Source organism: Oenanthe melanoleuca, chromosome 15 (genome assembly GCF_029582105.1).
Source record: "Oenanthe melanoleuca isolate GR-GAL-2019-014 chromosome 15, OMel1.0, whole genome shotgun sequence".
Classification (NCBI taxonomy): Eukaryota; Metazoa; Chordata; class Aves; order Passeriformes; family Muscicapidae; genus Oenanthe; species Oenanthe melanoleuca.
The window spans coordinates 10,467,772-10,485,205 of record NC_079349.1 but is presented as its reverse complement, the minus strand read 5'-3'; the positions used below and the strand labels follow the sequence as shown (position 1 = coordinate 10,485,205).

Genomic DNA, 17,434 nt, shown 5'->3' with positions numbered 1-17,434 from the left:
GCAATGCCCTCACTGTGAGGCACCTCCAGGCCCCTTGGCCATGGGGACAGTGGGAAGGAGAGCTGAGTCCTGACACAGACTCAGTGGCCAGCATTGACTCCCCTTTCTGCAGCAAGGGCTTGCCTCTGGATCCAGGTGCAGACTGGGTGTGCATCTGCCCAAGCCCTTCTCCACCCAAGCCCGGCCACCACCTCTCACAGGGACATCCAGGCTCCACATCATTTCAACGTGCATATTTATCACTTTCCCCCCGCAAGACATATATTTGAATTTACTCTTGGTAAACATAACCACAGGAGATGCAAATAAGTGTTGGGGAAGCATAAATAACTCCACACAGATAGACACACACTGAGACAGCAAACACAGACATGGTTCACCAAGGGAAACCAAGAAGTGCAGAGCACGCCCTGAGGCTGCCACCAGTCCCAATGGCTTTGCTCTCATCCACCACGCCAAGAGGATTTCTGCTTTTGCTTTGCAGCAGCTGGTGGGAGAATAAAGCTGGGGAGGAGGAGTCTAAAGTTGCAAGTATCCCATGAAAGCATCATGGCAAGTCCTGGCTCTGCAGTTTCCTGCAATCATCTTCAAGGAATGGTTCCAGTTGTAGGAAGTTGCAAGTCTTTCACAGTGTGAAAGGTGGAGGGGCATGGGGACCACCATGAGGGAGGAGCAGCAGGTCATCTTGCAATGTCCTAATTGCAGCCAGCCGATAAACCTTCATGTAGGAACATCGGGGCTAGATGCTCCACCTAGGTCCTCTTCTGCCCTCTCTAAGGTGCTGATTCTTCTTTAGCTGAGAATAATCTTCAACGGGACATCATGCGAACAAACTCTGCAATCAACAACACAAGACAGCCCTGAAGCAGAAGGCAGCCATGGTCCCCTAGCCAGCTCTCTTTCACTGGAGACAGCAAGCAGCCAGGGTGAGACTCAGAGTCCACAGGCTGCCAGCTAAGGCTGTGTGCTCCAAGACTGGCCCTGAGAGCTCACACAACATGGGCTTTAATCCTGCCATTAGATATGGTGATAAGATCCCTCTAACAGGTCAATTCATTGCCTTGGACTCCTTCCCAGCCACCTATGGTCTTGTTTGCAAAAGCAGCTCTTTGTGCAACACTACAGCAAGCAAGCATTGTCTCCCTTCACTGTAACTTCAGGGAACCTTGATTTACAGTTTTGAGAACACAGTATGATTTCTTAGTAAACTTGACACTTCACAGAGATACCAGTGTGGGAAAGCATGAGAGTTTTGCTGGATACTGGCATTCTTTTAGAGAAAAATTTATTTCAAGGGAAATAAAACCTCTTGTTTTTAAAGATACATGTTAACTGTAAGAATACCTGGGATCTATTTCTTGACTACCCTGCAGTTTGTGAAGTCAATTGCAATTGTTCAAATTGAGTGTAAATGCCATCAAATATAAATGTGTTTTCATTCTGCGCTTGAATTGCTGAGGAACTAATAACTGCAAAGAGGAGGGCAGTGGAAATTACCCCCTTGACTTCTTTTTCATTGATGGAGGTGTCCTTTGACAACTAAAGTGGTAACTCACAGAGAAATTGATACTGGGATAGCATTTCATGTATTTTAGCTGTCTAACATAATTTGGCTGTGGGAAACAAGGAGAGCTACTGTCATGTAATCAGCCAGTCCATTAGAACAACTGCAGCTACCAGATACTTTCTAGGAAGATACTGGTGGTATTCTAATATTTCCAAAGCCCTCAGAGGCTTCAGTAATCTTTGTCATGTAGGAGAGCCAGGATTGCTGCTGAGCCAAAAAAATGATGTCAATTTTACTTTAATTTTATAGTTCTTGTACTTCACCCTTACTGCAAAGGGACATCTGGATTCCTACCAGGGAAAAAAGCAGCCTGCCACACTCTCACACCTTCCAGCTCTTATATCTTCTTATCTGTCTGATATCAACTGCTTCCTTGCCAGAAATGCTGGCCCCTATTATTATCGCTCCTGCCACAGCTAATGGCTAGGACAGTAGCCTAACCACTTATGTTTCAAAGTTCTTCTGACATGAAAACTGTGAGAAGAAATTAATTATCTCTAGGATTTAACATGACACCTATAGATCAGATATCTGCACTCAGTGAGCACAGCTGGCACAAGACCATCCTCTGGCATAAAGGCAAAGAAACAAATTCTCTATAAACCCATATGACAAAGGTGAGCCAGAGGAAATGGAAGGTGCAATTAATTCTCCAAAGCAGTCCAGACACCTCACAGCTCTTGATGTGAGATAAAATAGATTTAAAGAAAGGAAAATGCCTCATAAAATAATGGCAGGCGCAGCATGTGTGCACCAGGATCTGCTTCTGTATGTCAGGTTCTATCTCTTACCATGCTAGAATTATGGAGAACCAACCCAAACTGAGATGCAGCAAGAGGTGATCCACAAATGAACAATGGATCTGACTGAAAAAATGAAATTATTTTTCTCCATACTTTAGAACCCTGAGCATGCAAATCTTCAGCTTCTGATCTGCAACTCCAACTCACACCAGAGCAGATGGACAGCAAGCGTTGATCCCTTCTCACCTTCAAAATCAACACGCCCATCTCCATTCAGATCCACGTCCCGGATGATCTCTTCAATATCCCGGTGACCCACCTGCTGCCCTAGAAGTTTCTTCATGGCTTCTCGCAGCTCGCTGGTGCTGATCTCCCCATCACCATTAGTGTCAAACTGCAAGCACATGAAAAATACCAGCAGGGGAAATACAGTTAATGGAAATAGATCTTGCTTTGAGTTGGTTTTTTGTATTGTCCTGCTCCTGAGAGTCCTATATTTTCTCCATTCCTTCCGTGTCTCCATTCCTTCCTTCCTTTTTCTCCTTTGGGTGTCTTTTGGATCCAGTCAGTCTTTTCTCCTCAGAAAACCCTTGCAAATGCTGTGTCTGCACCAGCTTTTCTCTTCCTTGCCTCAAGAGTTCCCTTATCTTAGCAATGTTCTCTGCTCCTCCCTTATTCCACGCCTGACTGGGCTCTTTCTAGGTTTTCCACTGTGCTGCTCTCTCCTCCTCGTCTTCTCCAGTGGGTCTTCTCTCTATCCTGTCTTATGTTGCTCATTTCTATGGGCACATGCAGAAGGGATCACTCACCTCTCTGAAGGCATCACGGAGTTCTTTTACACCAATCATGTCTGCAGTCTCTGCTAGAAGTTTTGGTCCCATCAGCTCAACAAAATCTTCAAAATCCACATGGCCACCCACTTGGGACAAGATGAAAGATTGTGTGTAAGAACTCCATAAGTTAACCAAGACCAGCACTCAGTTTTCATTTCTGTGTGCCCCAGAGAGTGCTTGGCCCTCCAGGAAGAAAAGCACAGAAGGTGTGGGACAGTGGAAGGAAAAGGAGAGGTAGTTTACCCTATATTTTCTGAATTATGAGCTGGGCAGAATGAGCCCAAGCTATTCCATCCTAGGCTGCCATGGACTGTCACACCCTTATTGCATCACACAGTACGTATCAGAGGCTTGATCGTTGTAGTGCTTATAGCAACTCTGCTGTGCTCGTGCCAAAGGGCACGGCAAGGGCACAGCATGATGTTCCTGCAAAGCCTGGGCAGTGCCCTGCAGCACTGGTGCAGTCCTGCTCCATTACAGCAGCTAATGCACGTCCAACTGTTTATTCATTCTATTAGCTCTTTTACTTGTTAGTGCCCTGAGAGCTGTCACCAACACTCTCAAATTCCCAAGCACTCATGTGCCAGGGTTATCAGCCGTTTTTGTGTGTGACTGGTTGCATATGTCAAAGCTGTTTTCCTTCCCCTGACCAAGTAACCTGTCTTTTTAATATAATCCTGTGTCAGAAATAACATGCACTAAATACACTTCTCTCCACCTGGCTGAGGGTGATACCCTGCACTGCCACAAATGAGAGGTGACAAAAATGACGGTGAAAGACAAGAGCCACAAACACAGTTACAGTGAATCAGATGCATTTGTCACATCTTTCCATGACTGCAGCAGATGCTTCCATCTGACACTGCCAGCACAGCTCGCTCAGACCCCATCCCCAGGCACACAGCAGATACACAAAAGACCACCACAGAGCAACAGCTCATCCATCTAAGCAAAGCATCCCCATCTTCCCAGGCTCACTCTTCAGTTTGACACCATCTGACAACAGCTTCAATGTGACAACACACAGAACCTGTGCACCAGTGCCTGACCGCTGCAGTAAGGGCAGTTTTATACCTGACAACATGGGTATGAAGGACAACCCCTTACACTCACTGTTCCCATAAACAGTACAGTCCACACAGAACCTTTGACAAGCAAAAACAAAGGCATCGACTTCTAGGGACCACAAACAAACAAACAGGAGAGATGATAAGGAGTGAAAATCAGAACCAAAGAAGAGAGGGGAAAAATCCAAAGGAAAAGACAGAGACCAAGAGGGCCTGAGGCAATGATGCAGCATACAGAAGCAACAGGCAGGTACAGCTGGATGTATATTACTCACGGTTCATGTTGATCTGTTGGGAGAGCTCTATTAGCTCCATCTCAGTAGGCATGTAGCCCATTGTCCGCATGCAGTTCCCCAGGTCCCTGCAGTTAATAAACCCATCCTTGTCTTTATCAAACTCCTTAAAGGCTTCTCTTAATTCTGTGGGAATGGAAGAACAATATTGTCAGTGACAGCTTGAAATACCTTTTCCAAGAAAACTCCCCAGAATAAACAGCACTTTATGAAGCCAGACTCTCTAAGATACTCAGTATTTTCCCACCAGATATCCCTGCGTGAGGTAATGACTGGTGCAAAGTTAAGCTGTTCTGTCAGCAGTGCTGCTGACCCATTCCTGACAGGAAAGCTTGCTTGGACTACGAGTGTCACAAACACTTCATTGCTAAACTGTGCCCCCTAAAGAAACTGCAATTATTAAGCTTTTCCAACTTTTACCTCTGCACTCTATTATATATCCCTCACTGTAGGGATCAGCAGGTAAAATGGCTTCCTTGGAGCCATATTATAGTATCATGCTCCACAAGACTTTCTGTGGGAGCTGGAGGGACAGCTGGCAGTTCCCTAACAGCCAATATCCCATTGCTTACTTATGCTCTCACCCTGGAATGGATGCAAATTTCTTCACAGTCAGAACTCCTTCCATTTTATACATTATTTCTTTTGCTGGGGTTTGCAGGAATTATATCAGTAATCATCTCCCTTGATTTGCCCCAAATTATTTTAACCCATGGGGGCCAACATGAAAGAGCCAGCCAATAGGTTTTCACTGGGCAGGGAGAAAGAGGGCAAAGAAGGAGCACCAAACTTTACCTTCAATTTCTTCTGGACGCAGTTCTCTATCCTGTAAAAGGAGAACATATTATGTTCAAGACATTTGTTGGCCACAAACATAGTTTCAAAATAGCACTTGCTGGTTCAAAGGGTTCTGGAACAAGCCAGAAAGTGAGAAAATAAACAAGAAGGTGATGACATGTTTAATACCATCTACCTAGGAAGGCTTCCCAGCTTTCCTTCCCAAAGAGATGGGTGTTAACCTGCACACATTTCTCTGGAAGCCCCTCTCCCTCTCATCTGTCGACAAGGGGGTGACGGGTGGTCCCTGAACAGAACAGACCTGGACCAACACAGCAAGATTTGTGGCCTCTCCCCGATGGTACTATTGGCACCTTCATGAAGCTGCTTTGTCATTCCCTGGCACCAAGTGCTGGAGCGGAGACTGCCCCTGCAGCAGTTATGATCTCCTCTGGAGCCCTGATTGTATTTCTACTGTCACTCCTGCTGACACACACAGATCAAAGCAGCTGGAAGCAGTCCTTGTAACCAGCAGGTCTAGATCATCATCTGCTCAGATCACTGCTTGATCTCTGTCCTTCTGGCAAGACAGCAACAGCCATGAGGTCTCTCACAGTCAATGTCTCAGTGACATCTACAATCTGTCCCCACAAAAAGGTAGGAACTTCCCCCTTCCCCCCAGCCTCAACTCCATATACAAGCATTTTGAAACCAGTCATGAACGCAGACACACAACATATACATCATCAAGGTCATCTACAAATGAAAGAGGACAAGGATTCACCATGTTCAGGAAACACTGCAACTTCAAACATCCAATTTGAATTTCTTGGAAGAAGGGGGAGGATATTAGAGTATAGGAAAGTTCCAACACTGCACCAGGAAGAAGAGATGAGCATGGAAATGCACTGCTTTCTGGTTTAAATGCCCTTTCTAGTTCCTCTCATGACTCCCAGGCAAATCCAAAACATCTGAGAATTTGGAAACACGGAAATGCGATCTCTTTTGTCGTCTTGCTCTTGGCTTTTCCCCTCAACTGTGAGGAGTTTTTCCTTGCCTTCCAGGTGTCCTCCAGCCTCACCACATGTGCCTGTAGACGGTGCCTTAGATCAGTTTGAGATGGATGATCCTCTGCTATTTAACCACAGGCTCCTCTGGAAACTCTAATGGCAGCTGCTCAGAGTGCATAGCAAACTAGGACAACACACTGGTTTACGTCTGTGCAGAAGTGGGCTGTGCCAGAGAAATGACCAGCTTGCCACTCATAACCTTCCCAGAGGCATCTCTGTGCTGGATGGAACTGTTGGAGCGTGCTGGCTCTGCTGTTTCATCCTTCACAGACTTGGTATTTTCAAACATGTCATCCCATTTGTTCTGCTTTCATCAATACAAAGTAATAAAACAATTCAAACTCCACAGACTGGATGCAGGAGGCATAATTGCCTTCCTGCCTTAGATAAAATAACAGAAGAAAACCACCCATGATCAGTTCTAGCACCTTGTGCACTTTATTCTAGCAATTGCAGACCCTGATCCCTGGCGATAGTGCTGGGTTCACAGCAGGTGCAGGGCTGTGAGTGCCAGCTGCAGTGTAAAGGTGCCGTGACTCATGTGCAGCAGCCGCTGTCTTGTGAGAGCAGCCAGGGTAGGACCCAGGCCTTCCTCCAGCACAGTCCTCACAGGACCATCCTCCTCCTCCCCCCTCACTGAAGACCACATTGCAACTGACATCGGTAACCCTTGTCAGAAGTGGGGGCTTCAGCACTAGCTTTAATTTTGCACACCAAAGAATTTGCATTTGCCACAGACTGCAAATGCAGAAGGAGGGGGAGGATGTCCCTCCAAAAATCTGACTCAAGTGATAACTAACGTCATGAAGAGGTTTTCTGTTTTAAATTTGAAAGATCCCCTAAAATGATTAAGGAGTAAAATTGCTTGGGATAAAATGGGCTGAATCACTCTAAAGCTTTCGGAGAACATATGGGAAGAGGAATAAAACTATTCCAAGAGCTTAGATCCTAGATATGAGCAGAGGTGACTCCCAGAGGGTCCATTATACTTAATGGTCTTACCCTCATTTATTTCTGTTCTATGCACAAGAAATCCTGTTGGCCTAGAGAGTCAGTAAAAGTAAAGCTGTGTATTAGATGCACTTATTCTACATCAGGGTACTTAGAGACATCACTAATCCTATTTTGGAGACCTCTTAGGGTACAGTGAGCTTCCATGGCCTAAGCAAGATGGACACTTGTCCAGCTGTCCACTAGGGAGCTGGACCTATCTCCTGTGACAGGTGGCTCTGTGCAGGACAGCAAGTGTACTTGTGCAAGAGTGTTTCCTGATTTAGTGACCTGGCACACGGACAATGTCATCACATAGTGGCTGAAGGTTAGGAAGAACAAAAGCCCTTTGATCAATAATGACACATAATTGCCCTTTTTTGAGTTGTTGGTTGAAGCAGAGGTTTCAGAAATAGAGACCTACATGTCTCCTACAGCTGTAGATGACCATATCAACACACAAGTAAAGCAGAGGTTTCTTGCAGAGGCAATAAACCTCTGGTTCTGAGGCAATTGGGGTGAGCTTTGTTTCACCACAAGAATATGGAAGGCACTGGATGAGTATCTGACAATGAACATATTCACTCATACATATCCATAAAATGTGTGTTAATCATATGTTTCTGTTTGTCTTTAAATTCATGTTATTATAGAAGTAGAATGCTTGGGGGCAAGAACATGTTTTAGTTATTGTAAAGACACAATATTGGGGTGTATATGTACAAGTACATATTTTTATTGCTTGTATATAAATGCACACATAGGAGGCATATGAACACCTAGTTACAATAGGTGTGACTTAATGAATAGATGTGGTTCTGCTATTTTTCTCTCTCCCTGTGGGAGGGTAATATAGCATTTGGTAGCCTGGCACTATTTGCAAATATAAGGACAGCCGGATGTTCCTCAGTTTAACTGGCTGGGATTGCTGCAATGTCAGGCTGGGTATGTCATGCACAAGAGATTGTGTTTGGGTATCTGTGAGGAGGCAGCTGACTGCTTATTTCTGCTGGTACTAGTGTACTCACTGTGAACTGATAGGAACAGTGTCAAACATGGACAGCTTGTTCCCAATACAGATGCCCTGATTTGCATTTAACTGGCTATTTGGGCTTTAAATGCTAATCTGAGCCTGGGAACGAGATATGTCTTGCTGCAATAACAGCTTTGAGCACTGGACTCTTCCTGAGTCCATATGAGTATGCCAGTCCTGAAGTCCTAAAACCTCTTCCTGAATTCATATGATTATGGCTACTTGAGTGTATGCTTGGATCTATCTTCCATAGCTGCAAGTTTAGAATCCTCCTTTCTTGGTGTTTATGCACAAGGATATGTGCACATCCTTCAGCTTAGGCATTTGTCTGTGACTGTATTTGCACTTGGAGCTGGAGCCAGGATGCTCGAGATCCAGGGCTGGGAGTTACGGAGCTCCATGCAGACGGAGCACGGGAGCGGCACCGCATCCCCGACTCACGTCCACGTGTCTGTGCATGTCTCGCCCCGCTGGGTGTAACTTACGTACAGGCTGCCTGTTTTCTGCGAAGCCCTTCCTCAGGAAGATGCATGCTGGCCCCAGCAGGTTGTGCATGACAGCGCAGTTCTGGGCCAGCACCATGAGCGGACCCTGGTACTCGCCAGCCGACGACCCCTCTTCACTCGTCTGGACAGCTCTATAGCTCGTCTTCTCGTCATGGCGGATCTTCCCAGCCAACCAGCAGCAAGCAAACAACACAACAGAGGATGTTACCTCCCCATCTCGTTCCTCTGAAGTTTTACTGAACCGCCTCGCAGAGACATAATTGCTAAATTTCTTTCATCTGGTGCACACTGCGTCCCCCCCACCAGCCTATTAGGTTTTGTACAGAAGCAGTAAGTCCAGGAGTTCACTTTCAAAAGCTGAAAGAAGAACAACCAACCACGAGAATTTCACTTTGAAATTACATCAGACTCTCAGCACTGCTCACATCTACCCAGACAGAGCCCAAAGTGCCACACTCCCACAATCAGCCCCAGAGTTAACACTGCCTTGAACGAGCTGCAAAGGACAAGCACATGTCAACTTAACAGTACGTGTGCCAGCCTGTGCTGCTGGCAGAGCTGCGTTGGCCAGGGCATCCCCAGGAGAGCAGGCAGAACCTGCACAAAGCCACTGCTCAGGCCCCACATTACTTTTCAGCAGCACAGCATCACACACTGTATCACCTTATCAGAAGAACATTTTCAGCATCAGGTGGCCCTGCCAACTGCAGGCTCACGCTGCCTTGTGCAGCTACTAATTACTTACAACCTCAAGGTTTGAGGCACTTATTGCCCTGGCCTCTTTTAATCACTGACAGTCCCAAAGTGGAGATCAGGCACGGGCACAAAATTTTTGAGTGTTTGCATTTGCACATTTTCCTAAGTGCACATGTCCTGCTAAGTTAAGGCTCCAGAACAGAATCCAGCACTGGATATTATAAGGAGGCGCTGCTTTCCTTTTATAGAAATGCATTTCCCTGGCTCTGCAAAAAACCTCTTATCCTGATATTCCCATGCAGCTATAAAAAGCCATCACAACCCACAGGACCCTCGGTTTTACAGAATAAACATTAATCATACATCAGATTCCTCTTCAGGAATGATTCTGCTTTTACAGCCAGTGTTCCCAGGGGTGATCTGTCACTTGTCATTGTCTCTATTAACCCTTTCATGAAAGTCTGAGGTACATTTTTAGGCTAAAAGACCAGACACAAACACCCCCCATTCACACTTGTCTGAGACTATTGTATCTACACGCTGTGTCTGCCATGTGCTATTACATTGCATGCATGGTTTGTAATTTGCCTTATTGTACACAGTCTTACACCAATCTGCTCATGTACAATGTCATGTGAATATCAAGCATCAAAACAAAAATAACTCAAAAAGCAAGCCATGGAGAAAGAAAATGATGAAGCAGAAAAGAGTTTTTGTTGCAGTCATGGATGAGAAAGGAATCTGTCTCTGATTAATTCTGACATATAGGACACTTGTCCTTAAAAAACTGAAATATGAGCATCCATCCACGAATGGCATACTACTAGCTCAGCTAAATGTCAAGACATCTGTGTTGAGCTACACAGCTTTGTGGCATCAGAGAAATGTATTTTCAAAATTATCAGCTTTTATTTCCTGGCACATTTTTCAGTTTAATATACCAAATAATATGAATCACTTAAACACTCCACATCAGTTCTGTGTTTAATTCCAGTGAAGCCACGTGAAGGATGCAAAGCCCCACAGCCCCAAATGTTTGTTTGTTGAGACTTCCAGTCAATTGTTTATTGCCAAGCTATACAGCAGTACCTCATAATAATCATACCATTATTTTTCTGTCTTGATAGAGGTTGCCAGTTTGTCAAAACAGTTGCCAAGAGCCACTGAGGACTGTGACCAGACAAACTGTTGCAGTGCCAGAATACCAAGGTGAACAGCTCAGAGAGGCTCCCTGCCCTGCCCTGCCACAGCAGACAGGATTTATGGCATTCAATGTTCCCTCTGCCAGCAGTCTCCAGCAAATATCCACTCAAGTTCCCTACACCATGTTTCTTCTACATCCCAGAAGGGAGGGCAAGGGAGTTGTGATATTGGTATGGGCAAAGAAACATCAGCCACCTATTATGGGGGAAACAGATGTGTGCAAGACAGAGAAAATTCAAGGATAGGACTGGGGAGATCAGGCTTTCCCAGTCCCTTCCCTGAGCAAAGGAGGAGCACTACTAATCTTTCTGGCCAAGTCCAGCCGTTGGCTGTGTCAGACCAGCAGATAATGGAGTGGGTAGAGACCTGGTTGATCTAGAGATGGCCAAAGTGGTAGAGAGGTGTGGTAAAGTGAGGGACCTGGATGCCAAGGCTTTTAATTTCTGCACAGCAGAAGCACACCAGGATTCACTTAACTTCCCTGCCTGAAGGTCAGAAGGACTTTGCAGAACAGCAAGCCAAAAGGGGCCTCGATCCCAACTGCAGTATCTCTTGGAGGGAAAAGCAGCCAGGATGGCTTCCACAATCACTGGGGGTGACACTGTCACAATAAGAATCTGAAGCTTCAAACAATAGACATGGAGTCAAAGCCTGAACAAGCAAGGTACCCTGGTGTCATCCAGACTCAGACCAAGTCAGCAGGTGCCTGGGATTGAATCCCAAATTTTGGGTTCAAATCATATATTTAAGAGTTCAGACTGTCACCCAAGAGCAGCTTCTACACGTTGTCTACAATCCCTCCTCTAACATTTCAGCAAAATGAGTTTGCTCAAAGTAAAATCTGAGAAAAAATGATTGAGATCACATAATAGCCAAGTGAAGTTGGGCAACATTAAGACTGGTCTGCAAAGTCTCCACTATAACCATGTGTGTTGCGATTAAAAGAATGGCAGAGTACCAGGACCTGTGAGGATGAGTGCCTTACTTCATAGCTCACTGGAATGATGTCTAAGAAATTCTCTAATTCAACTTTGCAACTTTTTCTCTTCAGTCCTGACATCCCAGATCGTGTAACTAGGTGCAAAGTGAGTTATTCAAAGCAGCTTTTAGGAAAGAAAGAATAAATTACCTCAAAGACTGACAACACAGAATTTACAGGTTCTTGAATCTATTTTGATTCAAGCAGCCTGGCTCCATGTCAGACTTTAATTGCAATTGCCTAGCACAGCTGCAGCCAACTCCTTTTATTCCAAGTTGGAGGCGATGACCTACAAGCAACCAAGTTGGTTTTTCATACGTGTAACACTTGGGTGAACCTCAGCTACTTCTACATCTCCCTGCAGGTCACCCTGACCTAGGGATTGTCTCAGCACTGTTTAACTGCTTGGTGATGAATTCCCTCATCAAGTATCCCAGCTCCTCCACAGCAGCACTGTGCCATTACTGGCTTTGTTTACAGCAGCCAAGATAACAAGCAAATTGTGTTTCTATACAGAAGAGGCCAACATGCAGCCAAAAGAAGCACTCTATGATGGAGGTCCTCTCCCAGACAGCTCCCTCTCAGAGAAGTTTTCCCAGGTGCAAGGTCTCTTTGATGGAGCATCTTGATGGCAGCGGCATTTCACTGTTGTGAATATCTCCACAGAGGCAGCATCTCATTGCAATACTTCGGATGATCAGCATAACTTTATCATTTATGTAGAATGAACTGCATAGCTTTTTGCTGAGCTATTAGATTTGCAGCAATGCCAAGTGAGAACTGTGTGGCTGACAGGTAAACAGTGCTGTAAGATCTCCCTCAGTCAAACAAGAAATGTTTCTGGGGCATGTCATTCCCATTTCAAACCAGTCTATAATAGCAGAATTATTCCTGAATCTAATTTGTCCACTGCAAAACCTCAGCACAGAGTAGACTGTGGGCTGGGGCTGAAGCCTCAGATACATGTGGCAGCTCACAGAAGAAGTCCAGCTGGGCCCAAGCATGTAAACACATGGGCCACGCTGACGTGCAACATGATGCACAAACACACAGCCAGGACCCAGTGTGTCCACTCACAAACAGATGAATGGAAAAGCAGAACAGAGAGAAAAACATGCTTCTGTACCCAAACACATACCTACAAAACTAATTGTGTGAATATGCAAGGATGGATAGACATGAAAATATGTACATGTCTACACACAGACTTCTGTGAGGACATGCACCAGCAGGTGAGCACACACAGCACCATACAAGCAAGAGTATGTGTGTGATATACAGAAATTCCCCCTTTCTGCACTCACAGCAAACCTGCTCAGGCACTCAGGATGCCTGTGTAGAGACGTAAAGAGCTAAGGACACACATGTATCTCAGATGGGCCCATAGGTGAGCACACTCTGACACAGCAATGGCAACACATACAGACATGTGACCCTTCACTTACACATGCATATATGTATGCATACTCATTACTCCAGCAGATAACTCTCAACCGAAGCACGTGCACACGCACATTGAGATGCCCTGACAGGAGTGCCAACACACTGTGCACATTGACAAGCACATGCTTGCACGTACCCAGAGGAGGGCTGTACAAACACAGTGAGCAGGACTTGAGCCTACACATACATTTATTTATATATACTTTGGCTCTCCGTATCCTGGGCTCTACTGGCTGCACTTGCATGAGCAGCTCTTACAGAAAAAGTCTGGTGAAGAAGCTGAACCCTTCATACTCATCTCTGTGTTTTGCCCACCTCCCATTCTCATCTGCCCATAATATCACCCATCCCAAGAACTAGGGCTGGAAATGCACAACGCACTTTGATTCAGGGAACATACCTTTTTAGAGAGGTTTCTCAGAGGAGACTTCACACAGTTGCCCATAATATGTTGAAGCTGCCTTTCCGATGGACTTGGTTATAAAGGAACTGAAGCAATTGATCCCATTAAAGGTATTCCTTGGGAGCAAAGCAAGAAAGGCAGCACCAGGCAAATCCAAACAGCTACTGGCTGCTGGGGCTTTCCCTCTTCAGGGAGCTTTTTCTCTCTCTGCCTCTCTCTCTCCGTATTTTACTTTATGTTCACTTTCTTGAAGAGATGAAGCAGGAAAGAGAGGGAGGGGAGAGAAACAGACAGAAAGAGAGGGAGAGAGAGGGAGAGAGAGAGAATGAGTGAGAAGGGGGGAGAGAGGGAGGCGGATGTATAATCTACATCAGATTAATGTTCAAACCCCTCCCACCCCCCTCAATCTGCATAGGAGAGGGCTGTTTCAGGGAGAATTAAAACAGAGAGGCAATGCTAGAAGTGATTTCAGTGATGAGTTCCGTGAATCTAGCTAGTTTGGGTCCACACAGCCTCTGAACGCTGCATCCCTACCCACCCCCCATCTGACTCCTCTCAGCTTTTCAATCACCACAGCACCAGGCTGGCCAGAAGGCAATCCACTTAGGGGCTTGGAGCAGACCACAGCTCATTTCGGAACAGAAATGGATCATTTATCTGTGTGGGACCTGTTTCAGCTTATAAATACCGGCAGACCTAGAAGTGTCTGATTTTTTTCCTGTCATGGTGGAATCAAGCCTGGAGACAGCAGTCCTGGGACCCTACAACAATCTCAGCTCCAGGACAGTAATATTTAACCACAAGGGAGAGATCTTGAGCCAGTCTTGCAGTGAAGTTTTTCCAGCTTTCTGCAAGTAAAAATCAATTGGCAGTTTAATACGCACAAGCCTGCCAAAGATGGGCTCACACCTGAATCTTAAATCTAAACAGCCCCAGGTTAGATAATGTGAATCAAAGAACTTTGATGTCAGATCCGTCCATCCATTCCATTTGCAAGAGCCCAAGTCCTGGAATAAAAAAGAGGAACCTGAACCTAAACCTGGCTCTAAACTTTGGACTTTATGCCTGTAGTGTAGAATAATCTCTGAAAGAAAAGGGATGTTTTTATCCTGATATCCCAGTATTTTTATCCTGATCTCAGGCTGAGCATAAGAGCACTCAGTCTGAAAAGGGATTTAAATTGCATTAAAAACACATCATCACACTCAAGCAACAGGATCTGAGTAGGATAGTGAATGCACCTTTAGCTATGAAGGCACCACAGCTGCAGCTCCACAGTGAAAAGAAGTATGAAGAGCTACCTCCTTCAAATACCTTGGAGACTGGGATGACACTGATCTTACACCCTGTTATGCAGTGTCCTGGTTGGACACTCAGGTGTTGAGCTGAAAGATTTCACATCTTTGCAAGTGTGATTCCAAATAAAAGCTTCTGTGGAGACTTGCTCCATAGGCTGAGTACTTGCACCACAAACTTTTTGTGAAGGAGCCAAGGACTCACTCTCCTGGCAGCTCTAGGGCTGTAGGACAGAGAAGGATGAACTGTCAATGTCACAACAAAGCAGGGATTTTTTTCTCCCACCCTGATGGTGCTGTGGCAAATTAAGTATGATTCTAAGATGACTCAACAGTTGCTTCAGAGCTTAGAGGCTTCTTCCACCTAAGGAGATGAGTTTAGGAGTCCAAGTATGACAAAAGCCCACAGCTTCTCCAGCTACAGTCACAGACAGAAGAGGATGGCTATAGGGAATGGTGTTTCTTGTTATTCCTTGTACAAATGGCTTCCCAAGAGTGAAGGCAGTGGGGCAGCTTCCTCTCAGATTCCCTCAATGCCTTCTTTACTGAATGAAGTGTGTAGGACCTGCACAAAGGTCCACAGACTCTCCAAAATAAGCTGCAGCAGGCGATGCTGGAAGATACTCCTTGTCTGCCCCTTGCACCCAGGGCTGACTGAGAGGGGGACAGAGGGGAAGACCTCCAGAGCAAAGCCCACCCATGCTAGGCTGGGAAGCAAAACTCTTCCTGAGCTGGGCCTGTCTCCTGTTGTCACAGGAGATGCTGAGGACAACTACAGTCACTCCCTGAGGGCTGTACCAGTCCCGGGCCTTTGCAGGAAGATGCTGAAACTCCCAGCTGCTCTCAGGCTTCCATCTTCAGCCCTATTTCTCTTTCCCCTCTTAAGGCAGCTAATGGGAGGCTGATCTACCCTCTGACAAAGCGTCAGTCATTAATAATGTCCTCTGTCAGCTGGAGCCATTCCCCAGGCTCCTTGTTTATTGACAAAGCACTTGTCTCCCTTGAGCAGAAGCTGCCACACAGAGAGTGAGGCGCCTGGGCTCCTTCCTGAGACAAACGACTTCAATTCCAAAGCAGAGAGGAGAGAGAATTGCCTTTCTGCTGCTAATGAATCTCTCCCTGACAAGGAGCATGGAGGCCAGGAACACCCTGCAACTGAGAATTGCCCACCTCCCACACTGTCCCAGAGAGAGGGAGGGAAAGAAAGGGAGTCAGACATCTCCTGCCAGAAAAATTTATCACAGTTCCCAGACTATTGTGGGACAGCTATGGAATACAGCTGTGGAGTGTGTCTCACTGAGCTCTAAAAGACTCCCAATGAGATGGTCAGCCTCTAAATACTGGCTTGTACCAGAGCATTCAGAACCAGCCACTGTGGTACATTGCTGTGTTTGCCTCCTCTCCAGCTTTTCTTCACAGTTACAGGCAGCTGCAGGAGATGTGCAGGGCAGAGTGAGAGGGCTGAGACCTGCTGCCAAGCTTGGCAGGGAGTTTGCAGTCCAGGAAGGGAAGAGGGAATGAAAGCCCACATGCACCAGGTTCGCAGCACAGTCACAATACTTCGACTCTGTAAGAACTCTAGTGGAGCTGCAAAAGTCCCAAGAGATGCAACCATAAACAATTTTTTTATCTCCTTACTTAACTGACTCTCTTAAGAGCAACTGGGCAGGACACCACAATCTAGCAGACAGCCCCTGCTGAGCTCTGAGGAGGAAAATCTTTCTACAGTGGGACCTGTTCCCATCACCACGACAGGTAGCTTCGAGATAGGCAGGAAAGTAGAGTTGGCAGAAAGGTCATTAGAAGATTAGGTTAGAAGGAATATATTTTCTCCCTTCCTCCAACTGAGGCTGCTGTAAGAGAACAGGATGCTGAGAATAAGTGTGTCAGAAACATTTCTGTGTAGGTGCTGATCTGTGGGAATGCCTATATCTGGGGTAGTCAGTATGCATGTGGGAGGGTTGCACATGCATGTATACTGGTTTTCCCACACTGTTCTTTGTAGCAATCACACTGTTCTTTTAAGGTCTATGTCTCTGTAAACTTTCTAAAAATCTGTAAGAACTTTGTGAAATGCAAGTCTTGCCACTGTTCATGCATCCCTCCCTTTCTCCCGAGGTCCAAGGTGGAGAGCAGAGACCTCAGCGGATGGAGCTTGGCACAGAGCAAGGTCACAGGAAAGAAGCATTTGGCACACTGACTGACCTGAGCACAGGGGACAGAGAAGACTGGCTGACTTGACATTGAACAAGGAATGATTTAGGTGGTTTAATATGTCTGGATACTTTAAAAAGCAGCAGGGCTGTGCTTTGGGCTGGCACCTTTGGCAGAAATGCTCATTTCATAGGAAAATTTCAGAAGTCCTCATAGCTAATCACTTGGCAGCTACTTTATTCAGTAACTTTATCCAGTGGCAGTAAATATCCAACAGACACAACAGACAGAACAAAATCAATCCAAAACATGTGATTGCTTATCAAACTGTAGCTTTGCTTGGCAAAAATTTTCAGTGGAAGTATGGATTTGTATGGGAACT

General features: G+C 45.7%; 1 protein-coding gene across 4 annotated transcripts in view; it reads right to left on the bottom strand.

The window, feature by feature from the left end:
- Positions 1–219: 219 nt before the first annotated feature.
- CABP1 (calcium binding protein 1) overlaps positions 220–17,434 on the bottom strand; it is a 54,177-nt gene continuing 36,962 nt past the window's right edge. For 2 of the 4 annotated variants that reach the window (XM_056504571.1, XM_056504570.1), the window contains 5 exons: positions 5,299–5,329; positions 4,486–4,629; positions 3,120–3,229; positions 2,557–2,704; positions 220–835 (listed from right to left, as the gene is read on the bottom strand). In XM_056504571.1, the coding sequence (XP_056360546.1) occupies positions 810–835; positions 2,557–2,704; positions 3,120–3,229; positions 4,486–4,629; positions 5,299–5,329 (459 nt within the window). In that variant the 3' untranslated portion in view covers positions 220–809. Of the gene's footprint in view, positions 836–2,556; positions 2,705–3,119; positions 3,230–4,485; positions 4,630–5,298; positions 5,330–8,862; positions 9,040–13,600; positions 13,646–17,434 lie in introns of those variants that run through there. The other 2 variants (XM_056504572.1, XM_056504573.1) reach the window with 2 other exon arrangements.